Raw genomic sequence first — 17765 nt, 5'->3', positions numbered from 1 at the left:
GGCTGCCGTCTATGGGGTCGCACAGAGTCGGACACGACTGAAATGACTTAGCAGCAGCAGCAGGGACTCTATGAATATACTAGAAATCATTGAATTGTACACTTTAAATGGGTAAATTGTGCAGTACATGAATTGCATCTCCATAAATCTATTCCATATTTAGAAAAGAAAAAGAACGAGAGAGAAAGAGAGGAAAGAGGAAAAGGAAGGAATGGAGGAAGGAAATCAGGTAAGTCAGATGATGTGTTTGTGCTCTGGCTTTTATACCTGTTTCGGTAAGACTTCACTTGGTGATGATCAGAAACAATTCCTAAGTACCGCATTGTCCCAGTCACGTAGTTGCATTAATGTCACTGTTATTTTAGAAAGTTGCACTTTGACTATTCAAAGCCAATTATTGGCTTCTGGGAAACTTTCTCACATTACTATTAGTTATAATTTGGAACAAAAGGAAGTCCTAGAATTCAACTTTAGCATGATCACTCACCCTCACTGTTTTGCTCATTAAGGCCAGTTGGGTAAATAAGTATGTTTTGATGGTGTTAGGTTGGCTGTTTGGTTTGGTTTTAGGGGAAATGTTCATAAGCCTCTTATCACTCTATATTTCCTGGTCTAATATCCCAGTTCCATAAGTCTACAACCTTACCCAAGGATGAAGAGACAGACCACACACACACACACACACACACACACACACACACACACACACCTGATTTTAAATATCCAGACTCACAAGAAACTCACCTTTGACGAGAGTAAAAGTATGATTATATTCTATTAATAGGACTTCCCTGGTAGCTCAGACGGTAAAACGTCTGCTTACAATGCGGAAGGCCCGGGTTCAATCCCTGGGTTTGGAAGATCCTCTGGAGAAGGAAATGGCACCCCACTCCAGTACTCTTGCCTGGAAAATCCCATGGACAAAGGAGCGTGGTAGGCTACAGTCCATGGGGTCGCAAAGAGTTGGACACGACTGACCGACGTCACTCAATCACTCATTCTATTAATATAGTTCACCTTAGAAGCTTTCTTGATTTGCTTAAGCTAGACAGGAGCTCATAGTAGAGAACAGCTTAGGGAGGGTCCCCTCTTTCTTAGCAAAATTAGGGACACTGCGCTTCAAACGTCTGCCCCCCTTTGAAATACATCTAGCTTTCCCCACAATTTCTCTAATTACAAAAACATTCACTTAAAAATGTCCCCTTTGTTTTTTTCCCCCATGGCCTTTTATCAAATAGAGATCATGAGTCATCAGTTCTACTTGGCTAGGGAAAGGGAACTATTTCATCTCCACTGAAAGCTAATCTCTTTATCCTAAATATGCTCTATATTTGGTTTTTCCACTGCCATTTGGACATATAATGAGTAATTTCATCTAAGACTTTATTCTTTCACCTGGGAGTTGGAAACGCTAAGTGTGATTTTTCTGGACAAATAAAACGCAAGTTAAAAAAAGCTTATTAGATCCATTTTGTTATCAGAATAAAGGGAAATTATCTCTCAGCCCCCTCCCACCCATATGAAAGAGAGGGACCTGTTGTCACAGCGACATAACATACCTTCGTTAAGCACCTGCTGAATCATTGAGTATTTGTATTACTTTTCCAATACTCTTAGAACCTGGGAATGTGGTCTTCTAGGTACATTGCCACTGTTAGCCCTCTGATGAATGTGAACATGCGTGCCAGCGGCCTAGTTCACATGTGGCACCAGTCGCTTGCATTTCTACACCCATAGAGACCCAGATTTCCTTGAGGATCTGAAACAGCCAAATGCTAAATCAGATCCCACCCTGATGAGGATCTTATCAAGGAGTGAGTTGTACCATACTCATCAAGAGAGCATGTTCTGCCTGGTTTTGATTCTTGAGGTTCAGGAGTTTGTGTGCGTGTATTAGTTGCTCAGTCATGTCCAACTCTTTGAGATCTCATGGACTGTAGCCCACCAGGCTCCTCTGTCCATGGGATTCTCCAGGCAAGAATACTGGAGTGGGTTGCCACTTCCTTCTCCACTTAGGGAGAGTTTAGTCCTCTGCAACATGAACATATTCATGATTGGCAGGAAAGGCCATGGATTCTTGCCTCAGGTCTATGTCAGTGTGATGTTTGGAAGGTTTGGCAGCTTCTGCTCAAGGTAAAAATTCTAAAGCTTACTGCTCTTTGTAAGAAGATATCTTACAAGAGGTAATTATACCTACATTGGTAAAATTGCCTAAGTTCCCTTCCGATTCTCAAAAACCAGCTCTTCCTGTCAGGAATTTCTCAGCTGATAGAATCCAGATTAGACAGAATGCTTGGCTTGGCCTATGGAGATCATGAGCCTTAGGGCTAGAGGTGGCCTAGAAGACTGGGCATTGCTTCAGGGAAACACATGAAGCTCTTTGGCCAAAACTTTGGCCATCCGACGCAAAGAGCAAACTCATTGGAAAAGACCATGATGTTGGGAAAGACTGAAGGCAAAAGAAGAGGTGGCCGAGGATGAGGTGGTTGGATGGCATCATTGACTTGACGACATGAATCTGAACAAACTCAGGAAGATAGTGGAGGACAGAGGAGCCTGGCATGCTGCAGTCTACGGTGCTGCAGAGTCAGACACGCCTTAGGGACTGAACAACAAACTACCTTGTTGTAACTACTCTTTTTCCCAGTCCAGGGCAGGGGAGGCAGCTTTACATTTTTTGTGTGAGGAGAAATCACTTTTCATTGATTCATTGACTGAGCATACATTTACCGAGTAACTGCTTTATATTAGGATTTGAACACACTTCACACTTCTTGCCTTTACACAAGCGGTCTGAAGAACACATTGCCTGGTGGAATCACGGAAGGTTCTTTGAAAAGGTAGGTTTTAAAGATAAATACAAGTTTACAAGACTAAGGATGGGGAGAAGAAGGCAAAGAGAGGAGGTATTTTAGGCAGAGAATGTCAAATGGTTTAAGGTGCTGATGCAAAGTAGGCAGATGTGCTCAAGAAATTGAATTCTTATTGAGAAGGTTTGAACACTGTAATGACTGGTGGTGATGGGAAGAGAGGTGCTTAATTGTGGGAGAATGAGTTGAAACTGTGAACATGCAGACAGGGTCAGAAGTCAAGGGGCACCCAACAAGATGCAGAAAGGCTCAAGGGCACATCCAATTGGGTGTCATGAGTCTTGGAAGAATTTGCAGGTTGCAGGAAGATTGGCTCCAATGACAGCCAGAGACAACCCTTCTAGTCCTAGGAGAAATCTGCAGTTTTCTAATTACAAGAAAAGTCATCTCACGGTTCTGAGGCTCCCCCTCACGGCACAGTGGTAAAGAATCTGCCTGCAATGCAGGAGACGTAAGAGATGTAGGTTTGATCCCTGGGTCTGGAAGATCCCCTAAAGTAGAAAATGGCAACCCATTCCACTATTCTTGCCTGGAAAATCCCACGGACAGAGGAGCCTGGTGGACTGTAGCCCATGTGGGCATGTAGTCCATGGAGTCACAAAGAGTTGGGCATGACTTAGCGACCTAACAACATCTCACTGTTTTATCCTTAAATGACCGTTTCGTATCAGTTAGCTAGGGAAAAACACAATCTCAGACAACATACCGACACTGAAGGTCTACTCCTGGGCCCCACTCGTGTTCAAAAACTACAGGCCATGAAACCCAAGCAATATTAGGCCACTTCCTTTTCCAGATGTGACCTCAGAGGTGAATGCAATATCAGCAAAAAGAGCCAAATGGATAGCCTAAAAGGATCATAAATTTTTCTTACAAGTTCAAAGCACTTACCTCAAGAAGTTTAGTAAAAACAAAGACTGGAAAACAGAAGGTTCTCTAGGTCTTTGTCAGTAAGAACATAAAAAGCTGTTTAGAGTGCCTGAGAAACCCTCTTCTGACTACAGTCTACTATTTTAAAATTTGACTGTTGTTCAAAAGGCTTATGTATTTACTTTTAGATGCTCAAATAAGGGCATTAGCACTTCTCCAGGACTAGTTGATGGGATTTGAATTTTATTTCCAATTATTCTGCTACCAACTAAAGAGTACATTAACTCTGGTTTTTTAGAGCAGGGGTCTTGAACTTACCTATGGAGATGGAATTTTTAGTATGCTGTAAACATTATTATGCCAACCAATTTGAGAAATCTAGTAGTGAATTAATGCTAAATGAGGTCAACAGATTTCCTCCACCAAGCATTAAAAGGTGCTAGTGTCAGATACTTCTTAAGCTTGATGGAATAAACGAAAAATGGCATGCTTAACATTTAAAACCTATTTTCTATTACCAAATGGGTCATTTGGTGACAGCAGTGGTAGGGAAAAAAAAAAAAGAACTTTTTCAAAATTATTTCTTTGTAAAGGAGAGTTCTACATTAAGAAGCTTGAAATAGAACTTGGCATAGTGTGGGTGATCATAATTTGATTAGATTATTAAAAGTCATTCGCACTAATTTATAGTCAGGAAGAATTACTAACTGGGGTGGTTTTTATTACATGATGTACTTATTATGCCTTTTCACTGTTTAAATCAATAAACAAAACATGGCTATGCATCTCTGGTTCTGATGACAGTGTCTGTACAGACAGCAGGGCATAACTTTTCAACATTTTAATTATGTAGACCGGTTATATGTATTTCCATTGCTTGGATATTATTTTAGACAATGTTTATAAACTTGTTAGGGAGGAGCTGCAAAATTTTCAGATTTTAATTTGAAATTTTAATAGGCCTATTTTAGTGTCAGAAAATACAGATTCATCTCTGGGAAAATTATTATTAATGTATTTGTAAAAGTAACTTCCCTCCCCCAAGGTCATCCATTCACAAGTATAGAGGTTTTTCCCCTTTTTCTAAATAAACTGATGTCTATTACTTACTATGCACATACATTGCTTATCACTCTCAACTCATTACCTATATACATATATTAACAGCATATAGTTATTTGATATATACATGTGTACATACACATATTCATTTTTGCAAAATGTTTGAAGACTTTTATTTAGAAAAAATTTAATGCCCATTGAAACTTGGATAAAAACCTAGTAACATCTTATCTTACAACAAGTTTGTATCAAATCAACTTTATTTTTGAATACTGTACAAAGTTTTTCCCACTTTAAAAATCCATGATGACCATCCAGTTACACAAGAAACAGAACCAAGGGTGGGTAGGCTAGGCTGTGAGCCGATGGTCTGTCCAAGCTATGCTCCCACTGCCCTGTCTCACATTAACTCTAAGACCATCTTCTTTTGTTTTTTTTCTTTATCTTTCCAAGAATGGCAAAGCATTCTTGAAGACGTGCTATTCTCATGACCAGAGACTTTTTATGTTTACGAAAAATCTGAAAATCAGAGAGAGCCCAAAAAGTAACAATCATTTCAAACCAGACACCATGAATTTTTTCCTTCATTTATTCAAAGTCACTGCAGGAAGTAAACACTAAAGATTAAAAAACAAAACAAAAAAATTCACACTGCAGTATGTACAACTTCATGACATCACATGAAGAAATTAAATTTCTAATAAAAATGACAAATTATATTACTGAGCAGAATGCATCAAAATTGGTTGTGTAAACCCCAGAATTCATACCATGAATGGTAGTGTGCCTGTATCCCAGTATACTGGAACACTCCTGGTATACGTTTCCAACGGGATTAAAAAATTCATGAAAGTAGTTGTGTGAACTCTTTACTTTGAAAAGTGGTTGACTTGATTTAAAAAGTTTTAAGACCCTTGGATTCAAAGCATTCTTCCACAAAGCTTAAACCACAGAAGTCGTGTCCAGAAATGGAATACTGTTATGTTGGGATGAACATCTGATCTGACTTGTTAAGACATTTTACCAAATGCACAGATGCACAGGGTCCCCCATGCACTTTTCATGCAGCAGGTAATCACAACTTAAATAAAAGGCTTATTCTATACATTTGTCCAGACTTGCAACTGTATACATACATGCACAATTTTTAAACCTGTCCGATTATATTTACACTTGTACATGGAATATACAGAAACCAAAGAGATTAAAAGGCTTTTCTGTTGTATTAGAACAATACAAAATATGTATTTTTTCATTAAGGAAATCACTATTTACATCACCTTTAAAAACCAATTTTAACATCTTCATGTAACAAGTCAATATATATATATATACATATTATATATATATATATAAAATATATACTCTCACCAGTTTACTCTTCTGTAAGATGCAGCAGAGAGCAAACAGGTAGCGCTACCTTACTGATGTCAATGAGAGCTGTAGTACCCTTTCACAAGTGACTTTGTTGGGAAGAAATTGTCTAGATATCTAAAACAGTCCTTGGAAATGTGTGTATGTGCATCCTTGCATCTACATATGCATAAACCAAGTGCATTTAGGGGCGTATGCCCTTTCTCGGCACTCTTCTTTAAGATCATACGAAACTCACATCGGGGACACGCTCTAGTATCAGAACAGCCTTCTCATGGTCAGGTTTATCTATACACGACATACCTTCATTTCTTTGCTGACAATATCCACCACCAAAAAACAACCAACCAACCAACCAAAGGAATGAAAAAAAAAACAAACAAACAGTGTTGGCCCTTGATCTTCTTTTTCCTGACCTAAACTTCACTCCCTTGTAAAAGCCCATTTTCCCCTAACCAAGGGGGAACACTGGTAATTTTTCTAGCATACTTCTAAGGCTCCAGAACTTTCATAATGGCAGGAAAAAAAAATGACTTGTTTAAAAGCTTATATAGTGTAGACAGTAAGACTGTCACAGAATAAAGATGGGATGCAGATGAATATCTTCACTGGCCAGTGGAATTTTCATGACATAGCATAATATTCACTCCTATTATTTTTTAATATATTCAGTAACTATTTACAAATCATTCTGAGAAAAAAATAATCATTTAGGGTTTTAGATCATATTAGGAAATAACGCCCATTTTTAATATAAAAATCTTAGAAACAACTTCAAGTAGAACAATTTCAAATAGATTTCCTTCTAATTAATAGTTGATTATATAACAGTTTTTTGGTAGGTCAGTTGCTACCTGGGTTCACAATTAAAACCAAATCTAACTGGTGAATGAACTGTGGATGCTAAAAAATGAACTGAAAAACATGGATGTGTTTCAAGACAGAAACCCCATGTGGTTCAATAATAAATTAAGTTCTTCTAAGAAAACATCAATGTTTACTTTTAATCACTATTTTAAAATAACAGATCTGATGGAGTGACTGTGTACAACTCTGCCGTGTATATGTGCCCTTTACTTTTTTGTTTAAGCAATCTGAGTTTAGTGCCTTTCTTGGGTGTGAAATATATATTTTCATCTTTGTCAGCACTGTTCTTAGGACAATGGTTTTCACAGAAGTTAAGGATGTATTCAGGAGGAGTTGCCAAACCATCCTGGAATCACCTGAGTTTGGTAAGTGGCCCTATTATTCCATCCCTAAGGCTAATTAAGTAGATGTTACTCATTAGAACACACAAGTAATCACATATTTTTCCTGAGATGTTGAGCCAGATATGAAAGTTGTCCCCTCCACCCAATTTTTTTTTTTTTGTCATAAAAAGGATTCGGAACCCGATTTCCAAAGACATAACAGTAATAATATGAAGTACAATATTGCAAACTTTGAGTTGACGTGTAACTATATTGGGGAAAATATAGGCATCAAATAGTTTGTTTACAATCCTGTTTTCTGAGAAAAGTCATAAGCAGTGGTTTCAATTTTCAAAATCCAAATTTCAGTGTGCAGAAGAAACACCTAGGGAGTGTATTAAGATGCAGAAGGAAGACTCCCAGGTCCACTCAGTAGAGAATTCTTGTTCGGTAGGTCGGAGCTGCTGCCTGGGAATCTGCATTTTAAATCAAGTGCTCTGGATGGTGCTAACGCAGGTGGTCTGAGTCCAGCTTTAAGAAACCCTGGTCGTCAGACTCACAGGTACCACAGAAATGGTGAGAAGTGGCTTTTATAAGACATGGTGAAAACTGTCCAAAGAAAAGCCATTTTGCTTGTTAAAAACAACTTATTTCAGTTATTTAGGAAACCATCTGAAGATAAATGTTAACCTTCCTAATTCTGTAAAAGGACGAATATTAATTTAGTAAAGTAGTTAAAATACAAAAATGGAAATCTGCCTTTTTTTAAGATCTATCAAACTTCCACCAATTGTAATCAATTTTTACCAAGTAGTACAAGGTTTAAAGAAATACACAATATTGAAAAGGATTGGGGAAGGGAAGACACATTGAGGAATCACAAAACCCCTTTCAAGAGTCAAAAATAATTTTCTTTTTAGCAAAAGTGAAAAATGTAAGCATATATTTTTCTAATTTGTTTTGGAATTGAATGAGAAATGAAACAGCACTAGGTTTTTTAATTCAATAATTACCCTTTAAAGAGTTATTATTTAATACTGTGGACTTTAAAAAACGTGTTATGTAGGTTGCTTCTGAAAAGCAAAATCAAGTACCCTAATAAAGGCAGCAATGCATTAATCTGCTGGATGGAGATTTATATTTTAATTTATGCCTATTATCTGTGATTAAAAAAAGAATTATCATTCATGGGCTACTCACAGTTGTTGTCTGATGCATACAGAAGGTGTCAACCAACCAATTGCTAGTTCAGCAGCTTCCTCATGACATTTAACATGAAGCAAAAAGTAGTCTGCATATTTAAACATCACCATTAACCAATACTTTTCAAAATGAAAAAGTTTCAATTATACCATGCTTTTCTCAAATCATGCGCTTATTTATACAGATCTCAAGTTCATTAGTTTTAAAAAGATCCAAAGTTGGATGGCAGGTCCATTTTATTCTGATTCCTTTTTTATTGTTAGCATGTTTCCCAGAAGTCCATAAACTTCTCCGTTTGCGCTGTGTGGGCGAGAAGCATTATTTCCCATATGGCTATTATAAGTGCTCCTTAAATTAAAGAAAGAAGCTTTAGTTTCTGCAGGAGGAAGTAACTCTTCTTTGATTGTAACCTGTGAGATACTTTCAGCAGATGAAGGCTCCCTCCACATGTCCCTGTCCTGTGTTTCTCGACTGGTAACAGAACTGCCTCCTTTCTGGAGCATGTAATAGAGTATTGGGTTAGTTTTGGTCAGTCTCGGAGAGTCTTTCTCATACTCATTCTTGTCCACATCTGTGATAACCCACTTAATGGGTCCCTTCTCACTGGGCATGGAACACCCATTCACAAGCCCAGCTTCTGGTCTAGACCCTGTGCAGCCCAAGTGCTCAGGGAAAGGAGGACTCCGGGGGGCCTTTCCGACACCTGGGTATGGAAATGTCCTGCTGACCATGCAACTGCCGGGCTGAGTGGCACCGCACATCAGTCCGTTTAGAGAAGCAATGCTGAATTCAGGCTTGCTGTTGGTCACACTGTTTCTGTGTCCTTTCTTTTTACTGTCAGCCACAGAGTTACTCCTGTGCTGAGACAAATCTCTCACACAGTTTTCTGAGAGAAGCAGCTGTTTCAGGACATTGAAGCTTTTGCTCTCTCTGGTCCAATTCCTGGGTTCACTTTCGCTGGCTGAACCATGACTGGCAGGATGCTTAAACTCAAGATCACTTCTGCTAAGTTTCAGCTCTTGCTGGTTAAGCAAGGACCCGTACAGCACCTCCGGAGCACTGTGACTGTTTGCAGCATCGACTATGTTATTTTTCATCTTTTTAAAGGGGTTTTCTAACGGCTCGGTGTAAAGCTTCCTTTTCTTAGGGACCATGCAAAGGTTCTTCGATTCTACAAGTGTCAGTTCACTATTTCTGTGACTGCTGTCCAGCTCATCAGCCAGGTGACTGTCTTGATTTTGTCTCAGCAATCGACTCAGCAGACCATTCTTTGAGAAAGAAAAATCCTGAGGTGAGCCAGGCTCTGGTTTCAAGTCCTCGGATGTTGGTAAGGCAGGTGCACTTCTCTGCATGGGAGGGGCCATCCCTAAGAAGGGGGCTCCCGGAGCCTCATGGCTCAAGTGCGTGCCCGTGGCATGCGGATGCAAGTCATCACAAGGCTCAGATTTTATTTTCACCATCAATATTTGTTCACTTAAAGCTCTATCTGTATGTTCCTGAGTGCTCTCATCTCTTAAGGGCATCTTCTCTTTCTTTTCAGTCTTCCCTTTGTTGGGATTTCCCAGCAGTAACTGGAGGACGGTGCGCCTTTCAAGCAGATTTTCTATTTCAGACCCAGAAAGTCCTGGTTCAGGACCTATTGTGTGACTGCCGAATGCTTTCTTCTCTTCAACTGCACTTGTTTTATTGGCTAGCAGAGGGCTATTCAGTCTATCAATCATACCTGGAGGTTTATCTGTGTTTACACTCAGCAGCTGTTTACTGGGTCTCTGCTCTTCCCCTGACACGGAAGACTGCATTCCACATTGCGCTAAATTTTGTAACAGTTTACTGGCACTGAACGTGGCCGAGTTTTGTGCACCTTCATTGTGGATGGCTTTCTCCCCCTGCGATTCTTTGCTTTTTGTAAGGTCCATCAGGTGGTTCGAGGCGGTATTCGCTGGCTTTTCAGGCTGGGGACCACAGGCATATGGTGGGGAATTCCATTTGATGACCAGAGAGTGTTGGGAAAGGTTGATGGGAGAGTCGGCTTTGGTGGATGCAAGCAATGGAGGAGTGCTCACGGGAGTAGTCCTGTTGGTGCTGGGGCTTTCTATTACAGACGTCCGGGTGTAATTCTGTGTGCTGAACTTTGTCTCATCGCTGTGTGCTTCCTGAGGGCTGCCGTTTCTTTCCATGTTTTCTTCATTCTTATGGCCAAGCAGCAACTGAAGAAGGGTTACTTTCTGGTGTGAATTTAGCTTAGAATTCTTTGAGGTATCTTGATCTTCTTTGACGTCAACTTCGGGGACTTTTGGATCCCAAGTGTTTAGCAAGGACTGAGTTAAGTTATCCAGAGAAACAGGCTGGTCGGGTTCAGGTTTTTCTATCCGGTGTTTGCAAGACAAGTCTATGGGAACACAGTTGGAGTAAGAACTTTCATCGCCACTGCTCTCATCGGTGAAACTAGGATTGGGATCTGAGTAGTCATCAATAGTCGTAGGTGTGCTGCTCTCCTCAAAAATGCTTCCTCTCTCACTGTGACTGTGTCCGTTCATCGGCTTAGGTATGGTCTGGCTTTTAAGAAGATGTAAAAGCAAACTGTTATTAGCAGCCTGTTTTATATTGTTTCTTTCCAGGGAGTTCTTATAGCCTGCATTTTTGGGGGAAGAAGGGACAATACCCACTGGATTCTGAAATGCTGTACTTTTGCTAGCCATTAGTTTGTTTGATGATGTTCTTGCCTGACCATTAAGATGGCCTGATATGCCTTTTGAGAGCTGGAAACTGCCCATGTCCTTCTGGCCATTTTCTTGTAATCTGGCCATGGCAGCAAGTCTTTCACTTGCTGCCTGATTTGCATTTTGTGTCTTTAAAGCATGTTCTCGAGAATACTGCTGTAAATGGGCTTCACTGGAGAGAAGTAGTGCTAGTTGGCTACAGGCAACACTGGGTTTGGGTGAAGTGGCAGGACTAGCCCTTTTCTCCACCATGCTTGCGACAGCCTGTAATCTTGCAGCACATGACAAGGGTTCGCTCACGACCTTTGTTCCGCTCTGCCCAACGTGATGAGGTGACTCTATGAACCTGTCTCTGATAAGGGTTTTCGTGACATCGGGGACGTTGGTATCGGGCTTTTGATCTTTAGCCTTGCTTTTCTTCAACAGAGTTTTTAAGTGACTTGATGCAACCCCATAGCACCTTAAATCTTTCTCCACTTTTAAAGAATTATGACTCAGGGCGTATCCTTGCTCCTTGAGGCTCTGCCTGATTTGTTGTGACAGGGCAACAGTCTGCAGCCTAGAGCTGAAAGACTGAAGCAGAGAGGCCAGTACCTTGCTGTCCTGTTTGCCTTTAGGCGCACTGTCAGCCATGCCAGCCAGCAGAGCCTCCTTCTTTACGTTTAAATTTACGATGGAATCAGACAGCCTCTTCCGCTTCGCTGCGTTCCAGTCCTCAGAAGACTGCAAGAGTCTGGCTTTTTTGAGGTGCAGCATGCCAGATCCCTGATACGTGTGTGTGCTGAGAACTGGACCATTACGCTGACAGGTGGGAAACGCGCTACCAGAAATGTTAAAGTTCTGATCGTCTTCATTACGCCCGGCAGACGCTTTGTCGACGGCAGTACCTGACCCCTCTGCTGCCTGATGCATTAGTAATCCTTCTAGGTAAGTTAGAACAATAGAATCCTGGTGCACATCAGAGCCCAGCTCTTCTCCATGAGTCATGTTCAATAGAAGTGTTCACGAGGGCTTGGTTTCTATTCACTTTGAGGAATGGTTTTCTGCAGGGGAGTGAGATCTAACTTTAGTGAGTGAGTGTTGGTTTATCACCTTCCACAGTAATTAGACAGAGGTATACGGTTCCATTCTGACCAGGATTACTGCTGGCTGGCAATGATGAGACAAAAGATAGGCAGGCTATGACGTAGTCTGACCTCAGAGCTGGGAACTCCCAAATAAGAAACAGGAGCAGAATTCCTCTACACACAGAGCTGAGGTGGCAAGCAGACAAAATCCTCAGTGAATATACTGCTTTTCCTTCTTCATCTTCTGTTCCCCAGTAAATGCAAATATCAGTGTTCTAAAAAATAAATAGAAAATAGTTAAGAAGATGAATTAGAATTATGCTATGATACCTATAGGCAAAAAATACAGCACTTGTAAGTGTCTATGTGTGTGTGTGTGTGTGTGTGTGTATATATATATATATATATACACACATATATACAATATACATATGTATGCATTGCAGAGCTTCCTTATTAGTTTATTGTCATTCCTATTAAATTGGAAATCTCTACTGGAAATCCTATGGATTAATCCATATTGTTAAAAATATCTAATCAGTTAGAGAAAATACTTTAATGTTCTGTAACTGTCTTACAAAGCCCACCAAGTTTTTGAATTTTCATAAACACTTTTCTGCAGTGGTATGAATGGCAAGTTTCTTCTACAGCACCACAGCTCTATGAGGGGCTGGAATGAGCTTCCTTTCATTACTAGGAGCTTTGGAAGGAACAAGAGAAGTGTGAAAAAAGGAAAAGAAATCCTTGTGATGTGTACTCATCAAATGAGTTTGATGTGGGGTTGAGCATCAAAAGAATTGGCGCTTTTGATCTGTGGTATTGCAGAAGACTCTTGAGAGTCTCTTGGACTGCAAGGAGATCCAACCAGTCCATCCTAAAGGAGATCAGTCTTGGGTGTTCATTGGAAGAACTGATGCTGAAGCTGAATACTTCCAGTACTCTGGCCACCTGATGTGACTCATTGGAAAAGACCCTGATGCTGGGAAATACTGAAGGCAGGAGGAGAAGGAGAGGACAGAAGATGAGATGGTTGGATGGCATCACTGACTCAATGGACATGAGTTTGGGTAAACTCCGGGAGTTGGTGATGGACAGGGAGGCCTGGCGTGCTGTGGTCCATGGGGTCACAGACAGCCAGACACGACTGAGCGATTGAATTGAACTCAATTAGGGTACTTGCAACATTTTTAGCTTAGAAAATATGATTGTGTGCTCAGTCCTGACTTACTCTTTGCAAGCCCATGGACTGTATAGCCTGTCAGGCTCTTCTGTCCATGGAATGTTCCAGGCCAGAATACGGGAGTGGGTTGTCATTTCCTACTCCAGGGGATCTTCCTGACCCAGGGATCAAATCCACGTCTCTTGCATTGGTAAGTGGATTCTTTACCACTGAGCCACCCTGAAAGCCTTGTAACACATAAAAGACTATGTGTATACACTTTACCCTGTAGAAAATTGGACAGGAAACAAATTTAGGATAGAACTGAAGAGGAATAATTGCTTCTGGAAAACTCTAAGTGGTTACTTTTCATTAATTTCTTTGAAAAGAAAATTCTATAAACAGCACCGATCACATGAAGCAAGCAAGATAAAGAACTTTTCATAGAAACCTGTATTTTCAACATTTTAAGGTTAAAATAATTTGATTTAAAGCTAGTATTAACCTGGCATTTTCTTTTTGTGGAAAGGTAAGCGCATTATTTTCGAATCACCAACATATGGCTGGCTTGCTTGATTTTATACATGTTACTTAACGCTGCCAGGTGCTGCGCTCTACCTGAGTATAGTCAACTACAAATAACTCAGCGTCAACACACATTTAAAAATTAGGTTTCTTTGGAGATTTACAAGCAACATATTTAGCAACTAGAATATTTTATAAAATGCTGTGATTCATTGCCTTGTCAGTGAACCTAATGGTTTATTTTTAACTTCAATAGCGATTTTATTAGAGCTTGTATACATGTCGTTTTTAAAATAGTCAACACTCTCTTCATAAACAAAATAAGGAAGAAACTTGACGTTGTATGGCAAATACTTAAGTGATTTCTGTGGAAAGGGAACAGAATACATCTGGTTTATGGAAGGTAATAAGGACCAAACAAAGGGGGAGTAAAAGTACTGAGGGGCAGAAGAAAACAGGAAAAAACAAAAACAAATGAAGGATTCACAAATTTTGCAACTCTCAAAAGCTTTAGAAGGAAAAATTTAGTTTAGAAACTAACATATTAATATATTAATACCTTCTTTAAGCATTAGGTTGGTAGCAATGACAGGCAAAATGAAGATTTCTTTAAGGAACACTGAAAATACATACATATTTATATATGTGAATGGGGTAAAATAAAAAAAAACTACCCATTGATGAATTAGAAGCTGGATGAAGAACATCTGTTTTAACTTAGTTGCCATTTGTATAGTGTGATTCCATTAAATTTTTAGAAAAATATTTTCTGGTTTTAACAAAAAAAATTAGTGTAACACTTACTATGCCAAGAAATGACTTAATTTTGATTTTAGAACTATCATTCTAAATCAAAATCAGCTCTTTATAATTTTAACAAATTCATTTAACCTTCAGTATACCAAGAATAATAGTCATCACCGTTTACTGTCTGGGTCCAATGAACATTTAATTACTATTTAAGTCAGTTTGTGAATAATTTACAGGACAATGAAAAACAACTTCACTAGAATTTTTCATGAGAATTTACACAGAGCAAATCCAACTCTTAATATCTGTATTTTCCTGGTTTTGAAGGACAACATATCTGAAATGGGCAAGGCAGTTTGGAACTGATAGCTTAACTACTATCACGCATGAACCTGTAAGTACCTTGTAAACACCGATTCTAGATTTCAAAAACATGTCTAAAAGGTTCTAGACTTCTTTTTGTATTTGTATCAATATAATTCACAATGTGTTAACTTTGGAAACTTTGACAACTCAAAAGTATGCTGAGGATAGGAGGACAGATATCTTCCTTGTTACAGAATTGCAAAATATTTTTTATTTTCAGATTTATTAATACCAATTATATCATTTCCATGTCATTTATTTTCTTCCAATGTCTTTTATTACACATCGGCCTTGTGTACTTGTCAACTTCTGAACTGTTTCAAAATATGTGGGTGTGTCAGCACCATAAAAGCAAGCCAGGGCAGGTGAGGTTCCTGTCACAAAATACTGAGTGATGAAGTCCTTGCTATTAAGCAACTAACTTAATACTGTAGGAGGAAAATACTGTATTTCCTTTTTGCTTTAGAACTATACTGTTATAGCGACTAGGTAAAGTGTTGGATATGTTAACTAATCTTACTTTGGTAATCATGTGCATAGCAAATCACATTATACCCCTTATAAAGTGTGATATATCAATTATATAAAAAGCTGGGGGAGAAAAGAACTATACTGTTCACTCACTGACCCTTAGGTTTGAGAAAATTCATCTAGGATGCTGTCATCTGAAGACAGTGGTTGGAGATGTTGCTTATACACTCAATGTCACCATCATCAGTTGTGTCTGGAATGTTACTATCAGTATCTGCATTCATCCACTAATTCATCTAACTGAAGCATCTTCGTAGGCCAACTTTCTTCTCTTTAACATTGGGGACAGAAAATAGAAAATACTGAATTCTCTACTATATTTGCTAAAAATTCAAAACAAAAAAACAACAAAGATAGTCTCCAGACATTTTCTTTTTACATTCTTGTAAGATAATACAGTATTAATGGGCTATGCTATTAAAAAGTTGAAGATAATACAATAAAGATGACATTTCACTACTGCATTATCCTTTTAGGCACTTTCATTAAGTTCCTTTGGCTTATTATTTTAGTCTTTATATCCCACAGTTGGAAACAAATGATGAATTAATTTCCATAATCATAAAAGGTCAAAATGATGAAAGATGCATAGGAAAAAAACAATCATTAAGATTCCTTAGTATATGTTCGATTTATAAAAAGTTCTGATGAAAAGTGAAAGTTAAGTCACTTAGTTGTGTCCCGACTCTTTGCGGCCCCATGGACTGTAGCCCACCAGGCTCCTCCATCCATGGGATTCTCCAGGCAAGAATACTGGAGTGGGTTGCTATTGCCTCCTCCAGGGGATCTTCCCGACCTATGGATTGAACCCAGGTCTCCCACATTGCAGGCAGACGCTTTAACCTCTAAGCCACCAGGGAAGCCACATCAAAAGTTCTGATAGACACATGTTAATAGCAAGATACAATGTTTTTTCCTATTAAAAAACACATTCAGTGAAACTTTAAAAAAGAATAAAAGTCATGTAAAACAATCCTTCCTACCAAACAACTTCAAACTAAAACTGGGTCCAAAGAACCCTGATAGTATACCAAGGATTAATACATTTCAAGATAATTTAATAAAATTCATGTATAACCATTTACAGTATTAAAATTATAAATGAAATCTTTCTCTTATTAATTTAAAATTGTTTATAACCATAAAAAATCTCTTAAAAATTGAGATTTTACTCAATGTTCAGTAGCATACAGTAAAACAATTATTGTCGTGGCAGGACATAATTAAAAAATAATAATAAAATCAAACTAAATCATAAAAGAATTCCATGGAATCTTGGCCCTATGCATAGATAAATTTTTGTTTAGAGTTTTAATAGACAAAAGACAGTTGTAAATAATATGCACAGTAACAATCCCCAACTAGGTGTACTATTGATTCTCTGAAATAAAATATTTCCACTGAAGCACCGGTTTACATTTTCCATTTGAAAATTAAGCAAAGGGAAAGTTCACTGAATTTTTAAACACTTTTAAAAATGGTAAAATCCAAGTAAAAAGATTTTATTTTTATAAATGAAGAATAGTCTTTCTCTAGCTGTTTTTAAGGAAGGGATTCAGTATCTCACTTGCAATCAAATTCTCCATTAAAAACACATTTCAATGATTAACACCTATGAAGTCACTTCGTATCTATTTAAATGATATCTAATGAATACCTCATGACTTCCAACTGTTTTCATGAAATCTCCTCCAATTTCTTCTGCAGTATCAAGTGACACCTCTTTGAGTATTGAATTTAAAGGTATTTCTGCAATGCCACTTTAATGAGCACTTGGATTCTTGGCTCAGGTTCCTGGAAATGCAGAAGGAATTGAAAGGCTACTCCTATTGGGTAATATTACCTAAATTTCACTGTAGATGATTTTGGCGATGAAATTTATACAAAAGGAAAGACAAACAGTAAGATGTTTCAGTAAGCATTAGAAGAAAAATATGTAAGTACCAAGACAATTGCAAAGCCCTAATTATTGAAACTTTTTATTTAAACAATAAAAAATCCAGGTAAATGATTCAGAGAACTCTTGGTGTTCTCCAAGGTCAGACTTTGAAAGAAAGTTTTAACAGTTGAACAGGGAA

The 17765-nt window shown here is 38.6% G+C and overlaps 1 protein-coding gene across 11 annotated transcripts in view; it reads right to left on the bottom strand.

Moving 5' to 3' along the window:
• Positions 1 to 5044: 5044 nt before the first annotated feature.
• Positions 5045 to 17765, bottom strand: part of NRIP1 (nuclear receptor interacting protein 1) — a 104535-nt gene continuing 91814 nt past the window's right edge. For 9 of the 11 annotated variants that reach the window (XM_010845130.1, XM_010845131.1, XM_010845133.1 and 6 more), the window contains one exon: positions 5045 to 12631. In XM_010845130.1, the coding sequence (XP_010843432.1) occupies positions 8806 to 12276 (3471 nt within the window). In that variant the 5' untranslated portion in view covers positions 12277 to 12631 and the 3' untranslated portion in view covers positions 5045 to 8805. Of the gene's footprint in view, positions 12632 to 15784; positions 15959 to 17344; positions 17482 to 17765 lie in introns of all 11 variants that reach the window. The other 2 variants (XM_010845136.1, XM_010845135.1) reach the window with 2 other exon arrangements.

This window comes from Bison bison, unplaced genomic scaffold, assembly GCF_000754665.1.
Source record: "Bison bison bison isolate TAMUID 2011002044 unplaced genomic scaffold, Bison_UMD1.0 scf7180017864213, whole genome shotgun sequence".
Taxonomy (NCBI): domain Eukaryota; kingdom Metazoa; phylum Chordata; class Mammalia; order Artiodactyla; family Bovidae; genus Bison; species Bison bison.
Note: the sequence above shows the minus strand (reverse complement) of the source record. Positions and strands in the feature narration are given on the sequence as shown.